This window comes from Rhinoderma darwinii, chromosome 1 (assembly GCF_050947455.1).
Source record: "Rhinoderma darwinii isolate aRhiDar2 chromosome 1, aRhiDar2.hap1, whole genome shotgun sequence".
Lineage (NCBI taxonomy): Eukaryota > Metazoa > Chordata > Amphibia > Anura > Rhinodermatidae > Rhinoderma > Rhinoderma darwinii.
In genome coordinates this window covers 382,092,091-382,111,858 of record NC_134687.1, presented here as the reverse complement: position 1 = coordinate 382,111,858, position 19,768 = coordinate 382,092,091, and the positions used below count along the sequence as shown (strand labels likewise).

General features: G+C 41.4%; 1 protein-coding gene across 2 annotated transcripts in view; it reads right to left on the bottom strand.

Moving 5' to 3' along the window:
- Nucleotides 1–19,768, bottom strand: part of CEP78 (centrosomal protein 78) — a 174,163-nt gene that overhangs the window by 72,789 nt on the left and 81,606 nt on the right. For both annotated transcript variants that reach the window (XM_075828331.1, XM_075828324.1), the window contains exons 4-8: nucleotides 19,620–19,692; nucleotides 11,414–11,517; nucleotides 7,127–7,301; nucleotides 2,424–2,537; nucleotides 715–779 (exon numbers count right to left, since the gene is read on the bottom strand). In XM_075828331.1, the coding sequence (XP_075684446.1) occupies nucleotides 715–779; nucleotides 2,424–2,537; nucleotides 7,127–7,301; nucleotides 11,414–11,517; nucleotides 19,620–19,692 (531 nt within the window). The remainder of the gene's footprint in view (nucleotides 1–714; nucleotides 780–2,423; nucleotides 2,538–7,126; nucleotides 7,302–11,413; nucleotides 11,518–19,619; nucleotides 19,693–19,768) is intronic.

Below are 19,768 nucleotides of genomic sequence, written 5' to 3'. Positions count from 1 at the left end.
CCGGTGAAGGGGGTTATACATTTAGCTTATATTCTCTTAATCCAAGAGCAGTTCATTTCAGAGCTAGTTCAGAATCTCCACCCTTTTCATCTAACAAGCTTGGGAGGAGGGAAAAGGCTATAACCAGAACAAGTGTATATATAGTACATATCTCAAACTACTGTCATGTAGGCAGTGTTCTGAGAATGAGGACTAGGCTCCCTCCTCCATGTGAGCTCACGGAGCGCTGCCGAGTTTTTGTGAAGGCTTATGTAAGGCCCATTCAAATTATCAGCCTACTGTGGCGTGCTGGGGTGTAGCTGCCTGATAGCCTTTTGCACAAGAAGCACATGTTAATAGGGACCACTTAGCTGTAACAATGAAGATATATGCAGAGAGATCTGCCCAGAAAGTATATATGGTTCATACACACTACAACTGTTCACAGCAGAGGAACACTCCTCCAAAATTACACTGAAATGTACACTTGAAAAAAAATATAAAAATAATAAATTGTTCAGTATTGAACTGACTTTAAAGGGGTTTTCCATTCACTAAAAATTAATGGCCTATCCTACGAGCGCTGCGGCCCCTTCAAACCCGCTGATCGGCAGGGGGTCCCGAAAGTCGGACCCCGACCCATCAGCTATTGATGGCCTATCCTGAGAATAGGCCATCACTTTTTAGTGGCTGGAAAACCCCTTTAAGCAGTACGATACAGACAATAAACCATACCTCAGAATTTGTGTCATGGGCATTCAAAAGTACTCTTTCAATAACAGTCTTCAGCAACGAATGGTCTACAAGAAAAAAAACAAAAGTGGTCCTACATTATTGGTTTCTTTTTCAAATACAGCTAATGTATGCATAAAGGGCTGTTCACATATATATGTTGTCCCTATCAGTTTCCCTCCGACATGTTGCAGAAAAGCTGAAGGGAAACTGATGCTAGAACGGATCCCATAACTTTCTATAGGATTGCCAGAGCATTGCAGACGGTCTTGCCGGGGATTGGAGGAGCGGAATCCCTGGCCAGAACGTCGGCAACGCTCTGGCTTGGGATTCCACTGCTAGATGGAGCCCCAATGGTGCCATCTAGAGAGTGGGCATGGGTGGCACCATCTACAGGGGGCTGTGTGTGGTGCTATCTACAGAGGGCACTGCGGCCTTATCTACAGAGGGCACTGCGGCCTTATCTACAGAGGGCACTGCGGCCTTATCTACAGAGGGCACTGCGGCCTTATCTACATGGGTGTGTGTGGCACTAAATACATATGAATTTCATCTGTCTTTGCAGGTTCACAAGGCTGCTTCGAAGATCTGATCTGAGGCGAGTGGACAGCAGCTGCCTTCTGGGCTTTCCCTCTAGGTGCTGCACTGAATATAACACACGTGACATTACGATGTGTGTCAGACTTCAGGTGTAGCGCCGAGAACGGAGCAGACAAGGAGAGCCCTGACATGCCAGGATCACGTCAGAAGTTTTATGAAATGACAAGTACACAACAGACTAGCTGTTTGGTGGACCATTGTGGTAAAAACTGACAACTGATGGTTTTGCAGTAAAAAAAAACTGCGAAAAAGACTGATGGCAACATATATTTTTTCATAAATTTTTGTATCAGTTGTAATCACTTCAGACAAACAAAACAGATGCAACGAATATATGTGAACGCACCCTAAGGCTTAGTTCGCAACTGCGTCAGGGCTCTGTTCTAATGGGAAGCTCCAATGGAACGGAGCCCTGATTAAAACAAACGGAAACCACAGGTTTCCATTTCCATCACCACTGATTTCAACGGTGTCGGATCCGGTGCAAATGATTTCCGTTTGTCTCAGTTGTGCAAGGGTTCCGTCGTTTTGACGGAAGCAATACCATAGTCGACTGCGGTATTCATTCTGTTTGTTTCAGTCAGGGCTCCGTTCTGACAGGAAGTTCAGACGGAACGCCAGAACGGAGCCCTGACGCAGATGTGAACGAAGCCTAAAACAAAAAACCGAAAATGTATCTAAAATGCAATTTGATGGTATACAAGCTGTTAGAAAAATCTATCTGAATATGCTGCTTTGAATTGTAAAGATGCCTTCACAAAAGATTAAATAAATGTACAGCTTTATAAGAAAGACATTTGTATTAGCGTGCACATGTGGTTTTTATAAAACACAGTTGAGAACAAAAACCAGTACATTTTACATTTAAGGGTATAGTGGACTACTCTATCGAGTCTGTCCAAAAAACAGAAACCTTACGAAACGGAGACAAACGGAAACCATTAGCAATGGAAACATTACCATTGAAATCAATGGTAATGCAAACGGAAGCTATGTTTTCCATCTGCCTTTCCATTGATGGGATACTCCGACGGAAAGCTCCGACAGAGCCCATCAACTGAAAGCAAGCGCTGATGTGAACAGGCTCTGAGCATAAAGAAACTGGTTCATACCAATAAGTGGATTTTTTCTTATATCCAAGACCATCAGAGTTGTATTGGTTTGCAGTGCATGAAGAAATGCTTTTGCGCCCTCATTGGATATTCCACACTGCCGTATGTCTAGTGCTAGAGAAGGGGGAAAAAATATGACTCAATCAATAGCATACCTTAATAACAAACATTTTGTTAGCCCCATAATAAGCAATGAAAAAAATAGACTAGTACATACTAGTATTGCATTGGAAAATTGTCTTATTATTTTTAAAACTATAAAACAAAATGTAAGGGATGACAAAACAAAAGCTGCCCATTGCATGCCTAATCCCAGTAATCGGGCCCAGTCTATATTATTAATAGTACTCTGCCTAATTTAAGCTATGGATTGGACCTGCCGAGGAGCTTCTTTGGTACTATGGTTGAGCTTCTAATTTAGGCTATATAGTTAACTTCTTTGGTAGAGTTAATCTAAAACTTTACATTTTAACCCAATAAAATTGGATATAACTGGATTTACACTTTAAATGTTCACTTATTTTTCAACAAAACTTTGCATAAATCAATAGTACAAGTGAATATAAGAAACTTTGTAATATATCTGATCAGGGACAAATGCCACTTCTCCACTTATCAGGCTCCCCCCTACTAACTTTTATCTAACTGTGAATTTACTGCTTTTTTCATCTCCTCAAGACGAGGCGGATAACCAGCTCACTGAAAGATCAGGTTACTTGCGTCCTATAGAAGTCTGTGGAGAGGGGAGAGGCTGGAGATAGCAGAAGCAGAGTCAGAGAGAGACACACACACACACACACACACACACACACACACACACACACACACAGACGCAGCTGCAGCTTACTAGTAAGTGTTGTATACCACCCCAGTATTGGAGTCTCAGCTACACTGCTCATTACCGCTGTACAACGTCCTTCATGCTGCTGCTGCTTCTATAAATGTAATAGCTAGATATAGGAGAACAGGATTCTCCTCTTCTATACAATGCAAACAGAGAAGTCACGATAGCTGTTAGACTCCGCCCAATAGCTCAGAGAAAACGGAGAATAAGAGAGAGCCCACACAGGGGAAAACTGCTAAAAAAAAATGCAATATTCGAATCATATAGTGGCCAGAAATAGTGTTACTTGTCATGTACACACATATGAGCGCTTATTATGAAAAGTCACCCAAAGAGCTACATACGCTTTAAGTTCAAATATATAATATAGAAGAGCAACTCGAATCCGAGTTTAAACAGATCTAAAATTACCACGGTTGGTCTAAATTAGCACACGTAATCGAAAACATCAGTACATTGTAGTGCAATTAGGCTCAGTCTGCTGTTATATAATTTGCCCGCCATTACATGTTAAAACCTCCCTTTTACTCCTCAGATGAATGCAAAGCGCAGATGCTGTCAGGGTGGCAGGCAAATGTTGCCTACAATCCATCTTACTGTATATGACACTCGGTAGTTGGGACAGCCGGCAGCATAATAATATGTCAGCAGTCAGGGGTCCCATCTTCAGTACAATGTCTTATACAGTAATATGGACAGTAGTAATCACATGCTCAGTGTTTAGCTTGGCAACTGCCTGCCACATACACAGCTGTGCTACTTCACGTCCAGATATGTGGCACTATTAGGGAACCTGTCAGTAGTTTTGAAACCTCAAAACTGCTGGCAGGGTGATATAGGGGAGCGTAAGGACATATTATACTTACCAAAGTTGGATACCCATGCCGTGGTGCTCGCTAATGCCACTCTCTGGTCTGAGTGATGGCTCTAGCGGCCAATCACCAGACCGCTAGAGCATCACTCAGAACAGATGGGCAGGGCTGGCAGCATGCAATGCCGGAGCTCTTGAACATAAAGTCCTGCCTCAGTGGCACTTGCCATTGGAGCTTGGGAGAAATATACAACATTTTCTCGGTTATGCATGTTGCATGACCAAAAAAAAAAGGTACGTTCTAAAATGCATTCCCGCCCCCCTATATAACTCTGTCAGCAGTTTTGAGACCTCGAAACTGCTGACAGGTTCCCATTGAGTGAAAGTTTGTGTAATGGATGTATGTTGTGACTGTGTACATGAGAGCGTGCGTTTGTATGTTCGAATGCATATGTATGTATGTAGTAAATGTGCATGCATGTGTGTCAAATTAAAGGCTATTGTGTCAACTTGGTGTCAACTTAAAAGTTATGTAAAACTTTGAAGTCCATTTTTTTTTATATAAAACTGTATAATGGGATTCTGCAAAAGTTTAAATAGGTTTTTATTACAAAAAAGGTTTTACTTTTTGAGATACAGCTTCTGTGTATCCTGTATACATAGACTACTTCAGTGAACGCTGGTCCTTCGTCTCTCTGACAGCTTTTAATTGATCACATCTAAGTTCATGAACTTCAATATAATCGTTATATACTGGATCCTGCGTGTTACAGACACGCAGGACCATTGCTCACTAAAGCCGTTAGTCCTGCTGACCTGACAGAGTCGGCTTTGATGGCAAGATACAGGTTCTATATATACACAGGATACATAGAAGCTGTATGTCAAAGAGTAAAATTTTTTTAAATAACAACCAATTTAAAAGTTGCTTAACCCCTCCCCTCCGCAGCCATTTTTCGGATTTTCACTTTTTGTTTTTTCCTCCTCACCTTCCAAAAGCCATAACTCTTATTTTTCCATCATTATTGCCATATGAGGGCTTGTTTTTTGCAGGACGAGTTGTAGATTTTCACAGCACCATTTTTTGTACCATATTACATAGTGGGAAACGAGGAAAAATATATATATGGGGTGGAATAGGAAAAAAACTGCGATTCCTCAACCTTTTGGGTGATTTTGTTTTTACAGCGTTCACCGCACGGTAAAAACGGCATGTTAACTTTATTCTGCGGGTCAATACGATTACAGCGATACCACATTTATATAGTTTTCTTTATGTTTTACTACTTTTACAAGGAAAAAACATTGTTAAAAATAAAATTTTAGTTTTGTCGCCACATTCTGAGAGCCATAAAGTTTTTATTTTTCTGTCGATTTAGCCATGTGAGGGTTTATTTTTTGCGGGGCGAGCTGCAATTTATATTGGTACCATTTTGGGGTATGTGAGACTTTTTATTTCATTTTTTGTGGGAGAAGAAGAGACCAAAAAACAGCAATTCTGATGTTTTGAATTTTTTATTTTTTACAGCGTTCACTGTGCGGACTAAATAATGATATATTGTAATAGTTCAGACTTCTCCGCACGCGTCGATACCAATTATGTTAGCTTTTTATTTTTTTTACATTGTGCTTGAGGGAAAATGGGAAAAGGGGGGTTTTTTAAGCTTTTAATTTTTTTCTTTTTTTTTATTTGTTAAAAAAAACAAAAAAAAAAAAAAACTTTAATTTTACTGTTTTTTACTTGTCCCCCTAGGGGACTTTAACCAGCGATCGTCAGATCGCTTGCACGATATACTGCAATACTAATGTATTGCAGTATATTGCGATTCTGACAGTCTCCTATGAAGTCCTGCCAGAGGCAGGGCTTCATAGGAGTACAAAGTTGGCGGACCTGGGGGACTTCGTCAGGCCCCCAGGCAACTTTGCCAACCAACGGCTGCCCCCGATCTCGCCGCGGAGGGGCCATTGGGACGTTACAGGGGGTCGCAAGTAATTTAAATGCCGCAATCGCAATTGAAAGCGGCATTTAACGGGTTAAACAAGCGGGATCGCGCTCGAACGGGATCCCGCTCGTTACCCGGAAGTGTCGGCTGTAACACACAGCCGACACATTCGCTCCATGGAGCGGTCTCAGCCCGTGAGCCCGTTCCATATTCCCCCACCCGGCGTGCGCCGTATATATACGGCGGATGTCGGGAAGGTGTTAAAAATCGCATAATACATTGTTTTATAGAAAAATGGAGTTCAAAAGCTTATATAGTCATGAAGAACTGTATTGGACTATTTTTTGAGCACTATTTGGCAGTGTTTTGTTGACAACTGTATTGTTCTGCACTATTATGTAGGCAATATTGGATGCTTGTATGTTTTTGTTGCATGATACAACTATTTGTAAATGTAGCAATAAAAGACTGTAGCACAGTGACTTATTGTCAGGGCAATAAATCTCAGTGGCTAGGGGAGAAAAATCTGGAAACACGACCCTATGGAGAAGTACATATGTGTAAGTGTATACTAGTATAGTGTGTGAGTGTGTGTGTATATATATATATATATATATATATATATATATATAAGAGTTTGTGCATAATATTGTAACTATAATGAGTACTCCTAATTCCCATTATAATGAACTAATATTTGGTCAGTCTTGCATTAATTGATCTTGCTATATGAGAATATTAAATGGTTCTCAATGTCGTTATTTAAGCACGTTATGGCAGAATTGGGCAGATGTACAGTATGGCAGCATTCTTTAGGTGTAGGTTAGGTTATTTATGTGTTTTTTTGTTTTTTAATAAGGGCAACAACTGTATCGAGAAAGTACCGGTGGGTGTGTATCCATGTTTATTTGTGTGCGCCAACATGGTTTGGTATGCCTCTGGGCTGGATTCCAGAACAGGAAAGAGATTTGAAAGCGACTTTTATTTTAAGACTGTCCACAATAACACATTGTAACAACCCTCAGCTGTGTGAGTAGGACTAATTTACTGTAAGGGTAAACCTTTTGAAATTTGCAATATGTTTTTCTTATTTATTTCCTCATACCTTTCAACCACAGGTCCTCTCCAAGTACATTTGCTATTGCCTTTGCTCCCTGGTCTCCGACAAGTGTGTTGCAATTTAAGGAGATTCGTCTCAATCCAGTCATGCAGTCAAGGTCAGGTCTTCTATAACGTAAACTTTCGGCCCAAGCATCACTGTGCCTTCTTGTTGCCTGATGCTTAAAGAAAAAAACAAATGCAAACATACCTTAAAGAAAAAAAAAACTACACATACTGTACTAATGACACTATTTTTAAAGGGCAAATTGTCACAGAAGACAGACTTCTCCTCATATACAATTCTGTGTACATGTATCACAGAACTAATAACTCCTAAAATCGATGCTAATCTGCAGAAGTAATCCCTACCACAGACTTACTACTGATTGACGGGGTTCAACAGCTGGGACCCAACCAAATCCGAGAATAGATATGCACAATCTCTCCCAATAAAAAAAGTCAATGAGCTACTGAAACAAGGAGTGCAGCTAAGGGGGCTGGCAGGTCATGTACCCCTGGAGCCGGGGGTATGCCAACAAGCTACTCTGCCTTGGCTATGGTATTTAGATACAGGGCTTGGGCAGCAAACTGAATCTTTGAATCTTTTTATGTGAAGGAAAGCCTAGCTACAATTCTGCAGAAACTGGCAAGTGAATACGCTCAGCTGCATCTAAATACCCCAGTCTGTGTTAGGAAAGGTTATTAGCACGTCACACGATATAGGAAGTTTAGATTTTGTTAGGTTAAAGAGACTGTTCCACAAGCGCTACCGGTCCATTCATTCTCTATGGGACTGACGTAAATAGCAGAGTACATCGCTCGACTATCTCCATAAGTCCCATAGAGCATGAATGAACGGCAGTGCGCATACATGCACACCACTCCATTCAAATATGGGACACGGGGCGCTCATTCTCATTTTTGCTGGTAGTCCCAGCTTTCAGACCAGTAGCAAACATATATTTATCACCTATTCTGAGAAATTATTTTCATGGGGCAATCTAATCTACCAAACAAGCAGCCTCACTTTTGCCGTACAACATTTAAAATTCTGTCATTTGTTACTCAGTAACAAACAAACTGTTCCTTTCACAGCAAGTATTTTTACGGACAAAGTTGCATTTTGGAGTCTCCTGCAGAAGGAACATTTTAAAACTTTCAAAACAGCAATGAGGGAAGTCTCAGTGAAAGTAGGACTTTGCTTAAAAATTACTTAAAGAAGCAATAAAAGCAAAAACAGGATCTTTCTTATTTGCTGTAAAATCCCTTTCTTGTCACGTTCATTTGGGGGCACAGATGACAACCTTGGGTATAGCAGCTGCCAACAGGAAGCATACACGAAGCAAAAAATTGTTAGCTCCTCCTACTATGCTATACCCCGCCTGCAGACACTGAGTGAACCAGTTTGCACATGAGCAGTAAGAGAAGCAGAGAAAACCAGAAACGGACACAGCTAAAATTGATAACTGTTGACACAAAACCATAGAAAAAAAACCCAGCCAGAACACCTAAAAGGAACTTGATAAAGGAATTTTTATAATGGGTAACAAATATCCTGTTTTCTTGTTTGAATCATTGGGGGACAAAGATGAGGACCTAGGAATGTTCAAAAGCAGTCCCCAGGGGTGACAAAGAACCCACGGAGTGTGGTGATTGCACCGCCGCTTGCGAAACGTGCGACCAAGAGAGGGATCGGAGGATGCAAAGGTATCTACTATAGTAGACCAAGTAGCAGCCTTACACACCTGTAGAGCCGAAGCCCTATGCTGAACTGCCCATGAGTTGCCCACCGCTCTAGTGGAATGGGCCGCCACCAGGAAGTGGGGCTCCCTGCCCTTCGACCGGTACACCTTGCCAATTGTATTTCGAATCCAGAGGGCTATGGTGGGCTTGGACGCTGCCTAACACACTCCAGAATTACAATGAACATGAGCACCGCAAAGAAGATATCTGATCGGAAGCAGTGATTAGGGGGTATGGAATAAAAATCTATTCTGTAGCCCATGGAGACTACCTCACGTACTCAGGCATCGTAAAAGGGGCAGAGCCAGATGTCCCGTAAAAAGGAGACACACAAATTAGTTGAGCTGGGAGCATGTTTGGAAGCCTGAGGATGCCAAAAAAACCGCGGCTTAAAGGAAGGCTTCTTCCTCTGGTCCTGCGGAATTTTCTTCCTGGAAGCAGGGTGCGGGAGTAGAGAAATGCGAAAGGACCGAAACTGAACCATAGTCTTCCTGACAGGACACGAGTGACATGGACTGCTCTGGGGTATATGAGAGCTCTGATCGCCCGTGGCCTCAGAGATTATCTCGTCCAAGCGACTGCCGAACAAACGAGAGTCTGAGAAAGAAAGAACTGTTAAATATCTTTTAGTGCCGTGCGATTGGTAACCGATAGTGCTGAAGAACGAGCTAGTAACCGGGCCGCATCTAGTGAGACCTCACAGAGATGCTTTCCTGTTTGGGAAAATTGGTGGGCAAGTTTAACCAGTTCTTCAGGCAGGGCGCCAGTAAGGATGCGTTGACTAAACTGTTTGGCCCATTCAGTAGCGGCTCTACTAACCCCAAGTGGAGGCGAAAACCGCAGGGCTAACCCGGCTGCCTCAAAGGAGGATTGTGCAAATGATTCCCAGGTGAGGACTAACAGGTGGGCACTGGGTGAGGTGGTTCACCGACATGCTGTCTTTGTCCGAGACAGTTCGTGCAAAAGAGGTTAGTATCACAGTGGGAACAGGCATAATGGGTGGTTACAGACATTCACTGTTTGGGGGCTTCACCCCCCCTGCAGACACGGTCCAGCAAAGCCAGAAGCTGGGACCTAAGTTTGTGGGGACAGGGCGTTGCAGCCCATTCTGTCACACTAGAAGGAAAGACGAGCACATGGAAGAAGGCAGAAACGCCAAACAAGGGAAGGAGGCCTTGCTGAAGGACCGGGGAAAGGTAGTGGTTTAAGACCCCCCATATCAAAGAGGAAGTGCCCCCGATAGTGAAAACCTGAAGAATATTTTTTGGGGGGAGGGGGGCAGGAGGGAGGGAGGGGAAGGTGCGGACAGGAAATAGTGGGTGACCATGGCTGACGGGTAACAAAGAACAAGGAGCCCCACTGTTCCGCCTTTTCTTCTGGAGGTAGAACAGTCAACAGTAAGGTTAGGCCACACTTTTTTTATTTTCTCTAAAAGGGAAAAAAATAAAATAAAATGGAGTAGCTGAACCTGCCAAGCTATGGACACTAAGCTAAAACTGGTTAGCCAAGTGTCTGAAGGACGGGTATAGCATGGAAGGAGGCGCTAACACATTTTTGCTTAGTGTCCACCTCCTAGTGCCAGTAGTTATGCCAACGGTCCTCATCTGTGTCAATGACATAGACGAGAAAAGGATTTTACGGTTAGTAAGAAAAATACAGTTTCGCCTCTAGAGTTTTTATTTAAAGGGGTATTCCCAGAATCGAAAATTCTTACCTATCCTCAAGATAGCTGATAATTGTCTGATTGCTGGGAGCCCCACCGATCAAGAGAACGGGGATCCCAACCCCCCTTGCTCCTCCTCACTGCTCAAGCCCAGTGAGGAGGACATTAAACGAAGAGGCGGTCGAGCATTAAAGTCCATGGGAATGACAAAAACAGCAGAGTACTGCGCTCGGTTTCCGTCACTCTCAGACATTGAATGGAGTGGCGGGCGCATGTTCGACCGGCGCTTCATTCAAACTCCTCCTCACTGCAGGGAGTGAGTGAGGAAAAGGGGCTTCAGACCCATGTTCTTGCGATCCGTATGGGGGCCCACAGCGATCAGACAATTGTCACCTATCCTGTGGATAGATAATTGTCGATTTTTGGACAGCTCCTTTAACTAATTTCAGAGCATAGCCTTACTTTCACAGAGAATTCCCTCATTACTGTATGAAATGTTCTAAATTGTTCCTCAACAACACAGTGTTCCTCAGTAAAACTACAGTCTACAAACTGTAACTTTATTGGTAAGAACATTTGAGATGGGTTTTTTTTGTCTATGCCTAGTGCAGGGCCTTAGGGGACCACGCATGACACAGAGATTCAAAGAACAACATAGAGAGAGTGCCTGAGTCATATATTAGTCTTACTCAAAGTGTGTGCAAAAATATTCAGAGTGATTTTCGTTTCATGGATGTAATATATAAGGAAGCCAATAAATTGACAACCTTTGAGACTATCATGGATAGAATCACTTATCCATGCATTGACTAATAAATACTAATGAACAAAACAGCATGTTGCATAGATCTCTGCATACTACAATAATTAAAAGGTTTCAATTACCTTTACAATACTCGCCATCCATTCAGCTCCATGCCAAGTTAGATTACACCCGGTAAAATCTATTACTTTGATTGTCGGTGAATTCTTTACACTTTTGCAAATTACTACATGGATAGAATATAACTTAATTAATAAAAAAGCTACAATCATGTAAAGTACAAGAAAAGGTATTCTATTTTTATTAGCTTACAGAAAAGTGGTTATGCAAGTGGGATTAGGCTTTATTCTTATTTTTATTAGAATAGGCAACTCTTAAAGAGGCTCTGTCACCAGATTTTCAAACCCCTATCTCGTATTGCAGCAGATCGGCGCTGCAATGTAGATAACAGTAACTTTTTTTTTTTTCAAAAACGAGCATTTTTGGCCAAGTTATGACCATTTTTATATTTATGCAAATGAGCCTTTCTTAAGTACAACTGGGTGTGTTTAAAGTTATGTACAAGTGGGCGTGTATTGTGTGTAACATCTGGGCGTTTTTACTTGTTTTACTAGCTGGGCGTTGTGAATAGAAGTGTATGATGCTGACGAATCGGCATCATCCACTTCTCTTCGTTACCACCCAGCTTCTGGCAGTGCACAGACACACAGCGTGTTCTCGAGAGATCACGCTGTGACGTCACTTCCTGCCCCAGGTCCTGCATCGTGTCGGACGAGCGAGGACACATCGGCACCAGAGGCTACAGTTGATTCTGCAGCAGCATCGGTGTTTGCAGGTAAGTCGATGTAGCCTCTGTCGCCTGGTGCCGATGTGTCCTCGCTCGTCCGACACGATGCAGGACCTGGGGCAGGAAGTGACGTCACAGCGTGATCTCTCGAGAACACGCTGTGTGTCTGTGCACTGCCAGAAGCTGGGCGTTGTGAAGAGAAGTGGATGATGCGGATTCGTCAGCATCATACACTTCTATTCACAACGCCCAGCTAGTAAAAGAAGTAAAAACGCCCAGATGTACATACACAATACACGCCCACTTGTACATAACTTTAAACACGCCCAGTTGTACAGAAAGGCTCATTTGCATAAATATAAAAATGGTCATAACTTGGCCAAAAATGCTCGTTTTTGAAAAAAAAAAAACGTTACTGTGATCTACATTGAAGCCGATCTGCTGCAATACGAGATAGGGGTTTGAAATCTGGTGACAGAGCCTCTTTAAGGTGGTCTTACACAGACAGCTCGTTGATCGGCACTCGTGTGCTCCATTCACAAGGAGCTAGTATGGGGAAGTTACTACGATCGCTTGTACCCATACATTTCTATCAAGTCGGCAGAACGTCTCCATGTTTACTTAAGACGATATAAATCAGCCGATGAACAAACGTTTGCTCGTTTATCGGCTGATCAGCGCCCTGTTTACACAGGGAAATTATTGGGAACGAGCGTTCTGTGAATACTCGTTCGCCCAATAATTGGCCGGTGTAATACGGTCCTTACGTCCACAAATGAACAGATGAGAAATCATTAAGAGAGTCATAGGATTATAAGTGCACATATCGGAGACAGTAGTTATTTAAAGAGTGATTGATTCATTGAAAGTTCATTAATTCACATATTGGAGGAGATCAAAACAGCTATTTGTAGAAGGCGTTACAGATTCAAAAATACAATTTTAAATTCATACTCTTCTAATCTCTATGGCAACCAAGGATACTGTAGGCATAAGTCCCTCAAAATAAAAGCAGCAAGTCACTGAAGGAAATTCTGTCGGGGAATGAATGACTCACTGTGCCCATTGCTTTTGCAATACGTATGGTTAGATTTTTCCCAGATAAGTGTAACATCAAGTGTCAATAAAAGAACGTTACAGCGGTCAACAGTAAAGGTTCTGTACACACTAAGGCTCTGTTCACATCTGAATTGGAGGCTCCATTCCGAGTCTCCGTCGTGGATCTTTGTCAGATTTCATGGGAAGAATAGTGCTGCATGCAACAATATTCTTCACGCCCAAATGAAGGACACCACAATGGAAGACATTATAAGCCAGTGGGGTCCATTGGGCACCAATTGTATCCGGCTCTGCTTCATGGCTTTTAGTTAAGGAAGAACAATGAAAATGTGAACAGAGCCTAAATCAGAAAACTAGTGAAATCATTTAGAGCACAGTCAATATGAGTTCACCAAAAGGAAAAAGTTATAGAAGCATTTTTTTCCACGTGCATCCGACAGCAGATAAAATTATTTTCGTGTTGCTTATGAATCAACAAGTACTGGAATTGCTCTGGTTTGCTGTAGAAGTGTAAATAAAATACTGTAGGCACTACCCTAGAAGCCATCATCAGGCTATACACTGTGAATGGAGCCCAGACTACAGACAGTTATAAATCTGTACGAAATAGAAATTGTTAAGTATAACTGCTAAAAAAAAAAAAAGAAAAGAAGATCAAAAACAGACATGAGGCAAAGAATTGTGCTCGGCAGTTTCCGTCAGTGCCATAGACCTTGAATGTAGCGGCAGGTCGCATACTTGATGGCCACTCCCTTCAACTCCTCCTGGCAAGCGGTCTTACGGCATCGGGGTGAATGGGGGATACGGGACCCCCATTCTGTCAATCATGGGGGTCCCAGAAGTTGGACCCCCACCGATCTAGCAGTTATCACTTATTCAGTGGATAGGTGATCCTTTGTTTTAACCGGAATACCCCTTTAAGTTATAGCCAAAATCAGATAGCTTGCACAGAAGCAATAAATTCCTCCAGTGAGAAAATCTTTTTTGTATTCATGCGGTTACAGATAAGTCTGTCAATCAGACAGAGTGAAGAAAGGTCTCTAACCAGTTAGTGATCATTAATATGCCTTTTCACGTCAATCACTAACAGCCTTAGACTAGACCACTGCCTTTTCACGGCGGCCTAGTCTAAGTTATGCATGGGTCTCCCGTGCAGGCTGGAGCGGGTGCTCGGCTGTCTCATGACAGCCGGGCTCCTGCTCTAATGGAAGCGATCAAAGTTTACTTGGATCGCGACCATTTAACCCCTTAGATGCTGCGGTCAATAGCGACCTCTGTCACCCATCGGCGGTCCATAATTCCGATCACAGGCCGCCAATGGGTTGCCATGGGAGCCAGGATCCTAACAAAGTCCTCCAGGCTTGCCCTGGTTATATGCCTATTAGGCCGTGCCTAATAGATGCAATAATGCTTTGGTATGCCAAGTATATCAAAGCATTATATAAGCGATCAAAAGATTGCACAGTTTAGTCCCATAGTGGAATCGCCACAATCGTAAAGACCCAAAAAATAAAGAGAACATGTTGTTATTTAAACTGCAATGTAAACCGCATAGAAAAAAAAAACCGCAAAAAACAACGGCGGATTGTTATTTTTTCATTCCCCCCCCCAAATAACAACAGTTTGACCCCTTAAAGGAACAGTGTCACCAAATTTTTTTTTTTTATATCAGTTTTATGTTAGGGTTTTATTAAAAACGTTTATATTTGTGTGTTTGTGTGTTACTTTTTTCTATTTTTACACTTTTTCTTCCCTATGGGGGCTGCCATTTTTTTTTCCATTTCTGTATGTGTAGATTAACGACACATACAGACATGGAATACGGCAGCTCCAGTCCCATAGGGACTGCGAACGGGGCCCGTTCCATCCACTATGGTGTACGTCGTGTGTGTGTGGGAACGGCGCATGCGCCGCTCCCACACAGTCCAATTTGAAATGCGCGCCGTCCGGCGCCATTTTCCTGTGGACCGGAAGTCGTGGCCGGACAGTAAGATTACTACTTCCGGTCGCGGCTTCCGGACTTGTGCACATGGAGCAGCGGCAGCAGACGGCCCGGAGGGAGCGGCGGCGACTGGAGCAGGTAAGTGATTTCTATGTATGTTCGTGTTTCAGTGCGTGTTTACTAGTATATGTAAACCTTCTACACTGTGTGTTAGCTCAAAAAATGGCGACACAGTGTAGGAGGTTTGACCGTTCAAACCCCTCGTTTCTCCCAGCACTAGCCAGGATAAAGGAGGGGGGGATTCTGAGAGCTCACTAGAGCGAGGGATTTTTTCCCAATTTTGCAGCATAAAGCAATGTGGTTGCTTTACCACATGCAATGCTGCAATTTTGGGAATTGCTCCATCTAGTGACCAGTGCTGGGAAATATTATAAATTGAATCCAATTTATAATATTTCCTGACTCGTGAAAAAAATAAAAAAAATTAGAACAATGTTTAATCACCTACACACTAATTGTTTAACTAAAAAAAAAAAAAAAATGTTTTGCTGGCAACACATTCCCTTTAATGACCGGGCCTCTTTGTACCTTAATGACCAAGCCAGATTTGTCAAATCTGGTATGTCTGACTTTATCAGAGAATAACTCTGCGAAAGTTTTGAATATCCAAGTAATTCTGACATTGTTTTTTCGTCACATGTTGTATTTTATTTTAGTGGTAAAAGTAGACTGATACGATCTGCGTAAATTAATTAAAAAATAGAAAAATTGAAGAAATTTTGTAAAAATTTTAATTTTTCCCTGTTTTTAACTGCAATATATGTCACATATGTACATACATACTGTACATACTTTTTATTAAATATATATTTACATCTCTTTACTCTATTTTGGCAGCACTTTGGACAAAAAATTATCATTTTGGAACAATTTAGAAGACTTACAAATGTAATAATAATTTTATCAATTCTGAAGTACATTTTGTTTTTCTTCACCAAGCCAGGTTTTCAGAGGCTCATAGGTGTTAGAATGATGGAAACCCCCACATGTGACCCCATTTTGAAAACTACACCCCTTAAGGTATTTATTAAGAGGTGTTGTAAGTATTTTGACTAAACAGTTTTTTTGTAAGAATTCATGCAAAGCAGACGTATAAAAATAATCAAAATTTTTCACAAATGTGTAATTTTTAAGACAGATTTCTTTTATAGCGAACATAAGAATGAAGAAACACATCACAAAATCTATCACCCTGTTTCTCCTTTTTTCAAAAATACCCCCATTGTGGCCCTAATGCGTTGCCTGGACACACGACAGGGCCCGAAATGAAGGGAGCAACCGGAGGCTTTCAGGACTCATATTTTGCTTGAAAATGTTGTAGGTCCCACTGTACATTTGGAGAGGCTTTGAGCTACAAGAACAATAGAAACTCCCCATAAAAGACCCCATTTAGAAAACTAGACCCCATAAGGTATTTATCTATGGGTGTAGTTAGCATTTTGACCACACAGGTTTTTCACTAAATATATTGGAATTAGTCTGTAAAAATTAAAATCTACTTTTTTTTCTGAAACATTTTAATATTTACAACGAACAACGAGGAAAATACACCCCAACATTTTTAAACCAATGTCTCCCGATTACGACAATACCCCATATGTGGTAAAAAACTGCTGTTTGGACCCACAGCAGGGCTCAGAAGGGAAGGAGCGTCATTTGGATTTTGGATTTCTGATTTTGCTGGAATGGTTTTCGGTGCAATGTCGCATTTGCAATGCACTAGAGGGACCAAAACAGTGGAAACCCCCCAAAAGTTACCACATTTTGGAAACTACACCTCTCAAGGAATTTATCTAGGGGTATAGTGAGCATTTAGACCCCACGGGTCTTTTGCAGAGTTTATTAGAATTAGGCCGCGAAAATTAATATCAAAGTATTTTCCACTAAAATGTTGAATTTTCTCATTTTCACAAGGGATAAAAGGAGAAAAAAAACAACCAATTTTTGTAAAGCAATTTCTCCCGAGTACGGAAATACCCCACATGGTCATACGTTTTTTCATTAGAAATGAATTAACCCTTTCAGGACTGATCCATTTTTTGCTTTCTTACTCTAGCTTTTCACTCTCCGCCTTCCAAGAGCCAGAACTTTTTTATTTTTCCATCAATAGAGTGGTGTGAAGGCTTATTTCTTGCGGGAGGTGCTGTAGTTTTTATTGGTACCATTTATTGGTACATAAAAAGTGCTTAAAAAGTTGTATTACATTTTTTTTTTTTTAGAGCGAAGGTGACAAAAAAAAAAAAGCTATTTTGGCGGTTTCAATTATTACATTTTTTGAAGGTGTTCACTGTGCGAATTAAATAATGGTATATGGTAATAGTTCGGACTTTTACGGACGTAGCGATACCAATTTTGTTCATTTTTTACATTACTTTAGAAGAAAAATGAGAAAAGGTTTTGGGTTTTTTTAACTTTAAAAAAAAAAAAAAATTCTCACTACTAATAACTTAATTCTTCTACACATTTTATTAATCCCCTTAGGGGACTTGATCCAGCGATCATTGGATCGCTGGTACAATACACTGCAATACTAATGTATTGCAGTATATTGTTATTTTTACAGGCTTCTGTAACAGAGCGATCGCTGTTCCTGTCCGTTAGTCCTGGGTGTCAGCTGTAATACACAGCTGACACCCGCAGCGTATGGAGCGGGCTCAGCACGTGAGCCGATTCCATACATCAACCCCCGCACCATAACGTGCAATTAAGTCATAGTGCGCAAAGGGGTTAATGCACAGCGGATGGTTCAAAGTGAAAATTGCAATTTTCCACTGGTATGCCATTTTAGTGCATAGTTTGTGCCACAGAAGACAAATACCTCATAAAACGTTAAGCGGGTTCTCCCGGGTATGGCGATGCCATTTATGTGGGCGCAAACTGCTGCTTGGGCACACTGCAGGGCTCAGAAGGGAGGGAGCGCCATTTTGCTTTTGGAGCGCAGATTTTGATTGGTAGTAGTTCTGTTTGGGGTTTTACTGGTATTTCAGTTTATACTGTGGGGGCATGTGTAAGCTGGGTAGAGTAAATCAGGGCATAATAAGAGGGTATAATAATGGGGTAAATAAATAATATTTCATAGATATGTGGCCGGTGTCGCACTGATAAATGGAACCCGATCTTATCTGCTTTTGGAACACTCTGCACATTTTGTATCGCCATAGTCTGAAAGCCAGAACTTTTTTTATTTTTTTCACCACCGGAGCTGTGTGAGGGCTTATTTGTTGCGGGACAATCTGTCGTTTTCATTGGTACCATTTTGGGATACATGCGATTTTTTTGATCACTCTTTATTCCATTTTTTTTGCAATCCTGACCAAAAACCAGGAATTCTGACAAAGTTTTTTAGTTTATTTTTTTGCTGCGTTTACCGTACGCTATAAATGAAATTTTTACTTTATTCTGCGAGTTAGTACGATTACGGCGATACCATATGTATATCGTTTTTTTTCCATTTTTTAGCGTTTGCACAATAAAATCACTTATTTATAAAAAAGAAATAGTTTTCTGTGTTACCATATTCTGAGGGCCATAATTTTTTTATTTTTTAGTCAAAAAGGCTGTGTATGGGCTTATTTTTTGCGGAACAGATTGACGTTTTTATTGACACTATTTTTGGGTACATGCGACTTTTTGATCACTTTTTATTCTTTATTTTGGGGTGTTCATCGTGCGGGAAAAATAACATTATAGTTTTATAGTTGGGGTGTACTTTAACGTGTTCATTTTTTTCCTATAATAAAAGTCTTATTATAGGGGAAAAAAAGCATTTTGTGTTTATATAACTTATAACTAATTATTACACTTTTGTTTTTTTTTTCTTAAAACATTACTTATTTGTACTTTTTTTACTTGTCCCACTAGGGGACTACGAGACTTGCAGCTTTGATCGCTGCTAGAGTACATTACACTACACACGTAGTGTAATGTACTCTGTCATTGTGACGTAACTGTCACTCTGACAGGAAGCTGACGAGGACCGTCCGGAAGCTGTTCCTCCGAGGCTTCCGTACATGGCAACCTGGAGGCCATTGTCTGGCCTCCGATTGCCACAAGCATCGGCAGCCCCCAAAATCACTTCGTGGGGGCTGCCGATGTGCTTCAAACCACTTAAATGCGGCGACGGCAATCCGTCGCCGCATTGAAGGGGTTAATTGCCGTAAGCAGCGGCGATGGTCCGCTGACCGGCAAGCCACTATGATCAGTTTTTTCCACGAACCTATTGGTCCGTCGGGTTTTTTTTCCTTCTAAATACTGGATAGAGTAGTAGAGCAAGTTACACTATTCTGACGAAAAGCAATGCAATTCTGACAGAAGAGGACAAGAGTATGAACAGTGCCTTATGCTGCCTTTCTCTGAAATAAAAGTTACACCAGTCTTCAGAGCTTTCTTTAGTCTATAATATGCTGCCTGCACATAGGCCAATATTATTTACCTGACAGTTCAATTTTTAGTTTTTTCTAAATCAACATTAGGTACTTACTTTTTAGGCCTTCGTCTCCACATGAACAATATGGTAAAGCTAAGCTCTCCAAGGATGACGAGGCAGCTAATCCCTTAAGGAATAGAAAACAAGCTAGTTAATAATGCAAACTGCAAATATAGTTTATACAGAACAATTAGGCGCTGTTC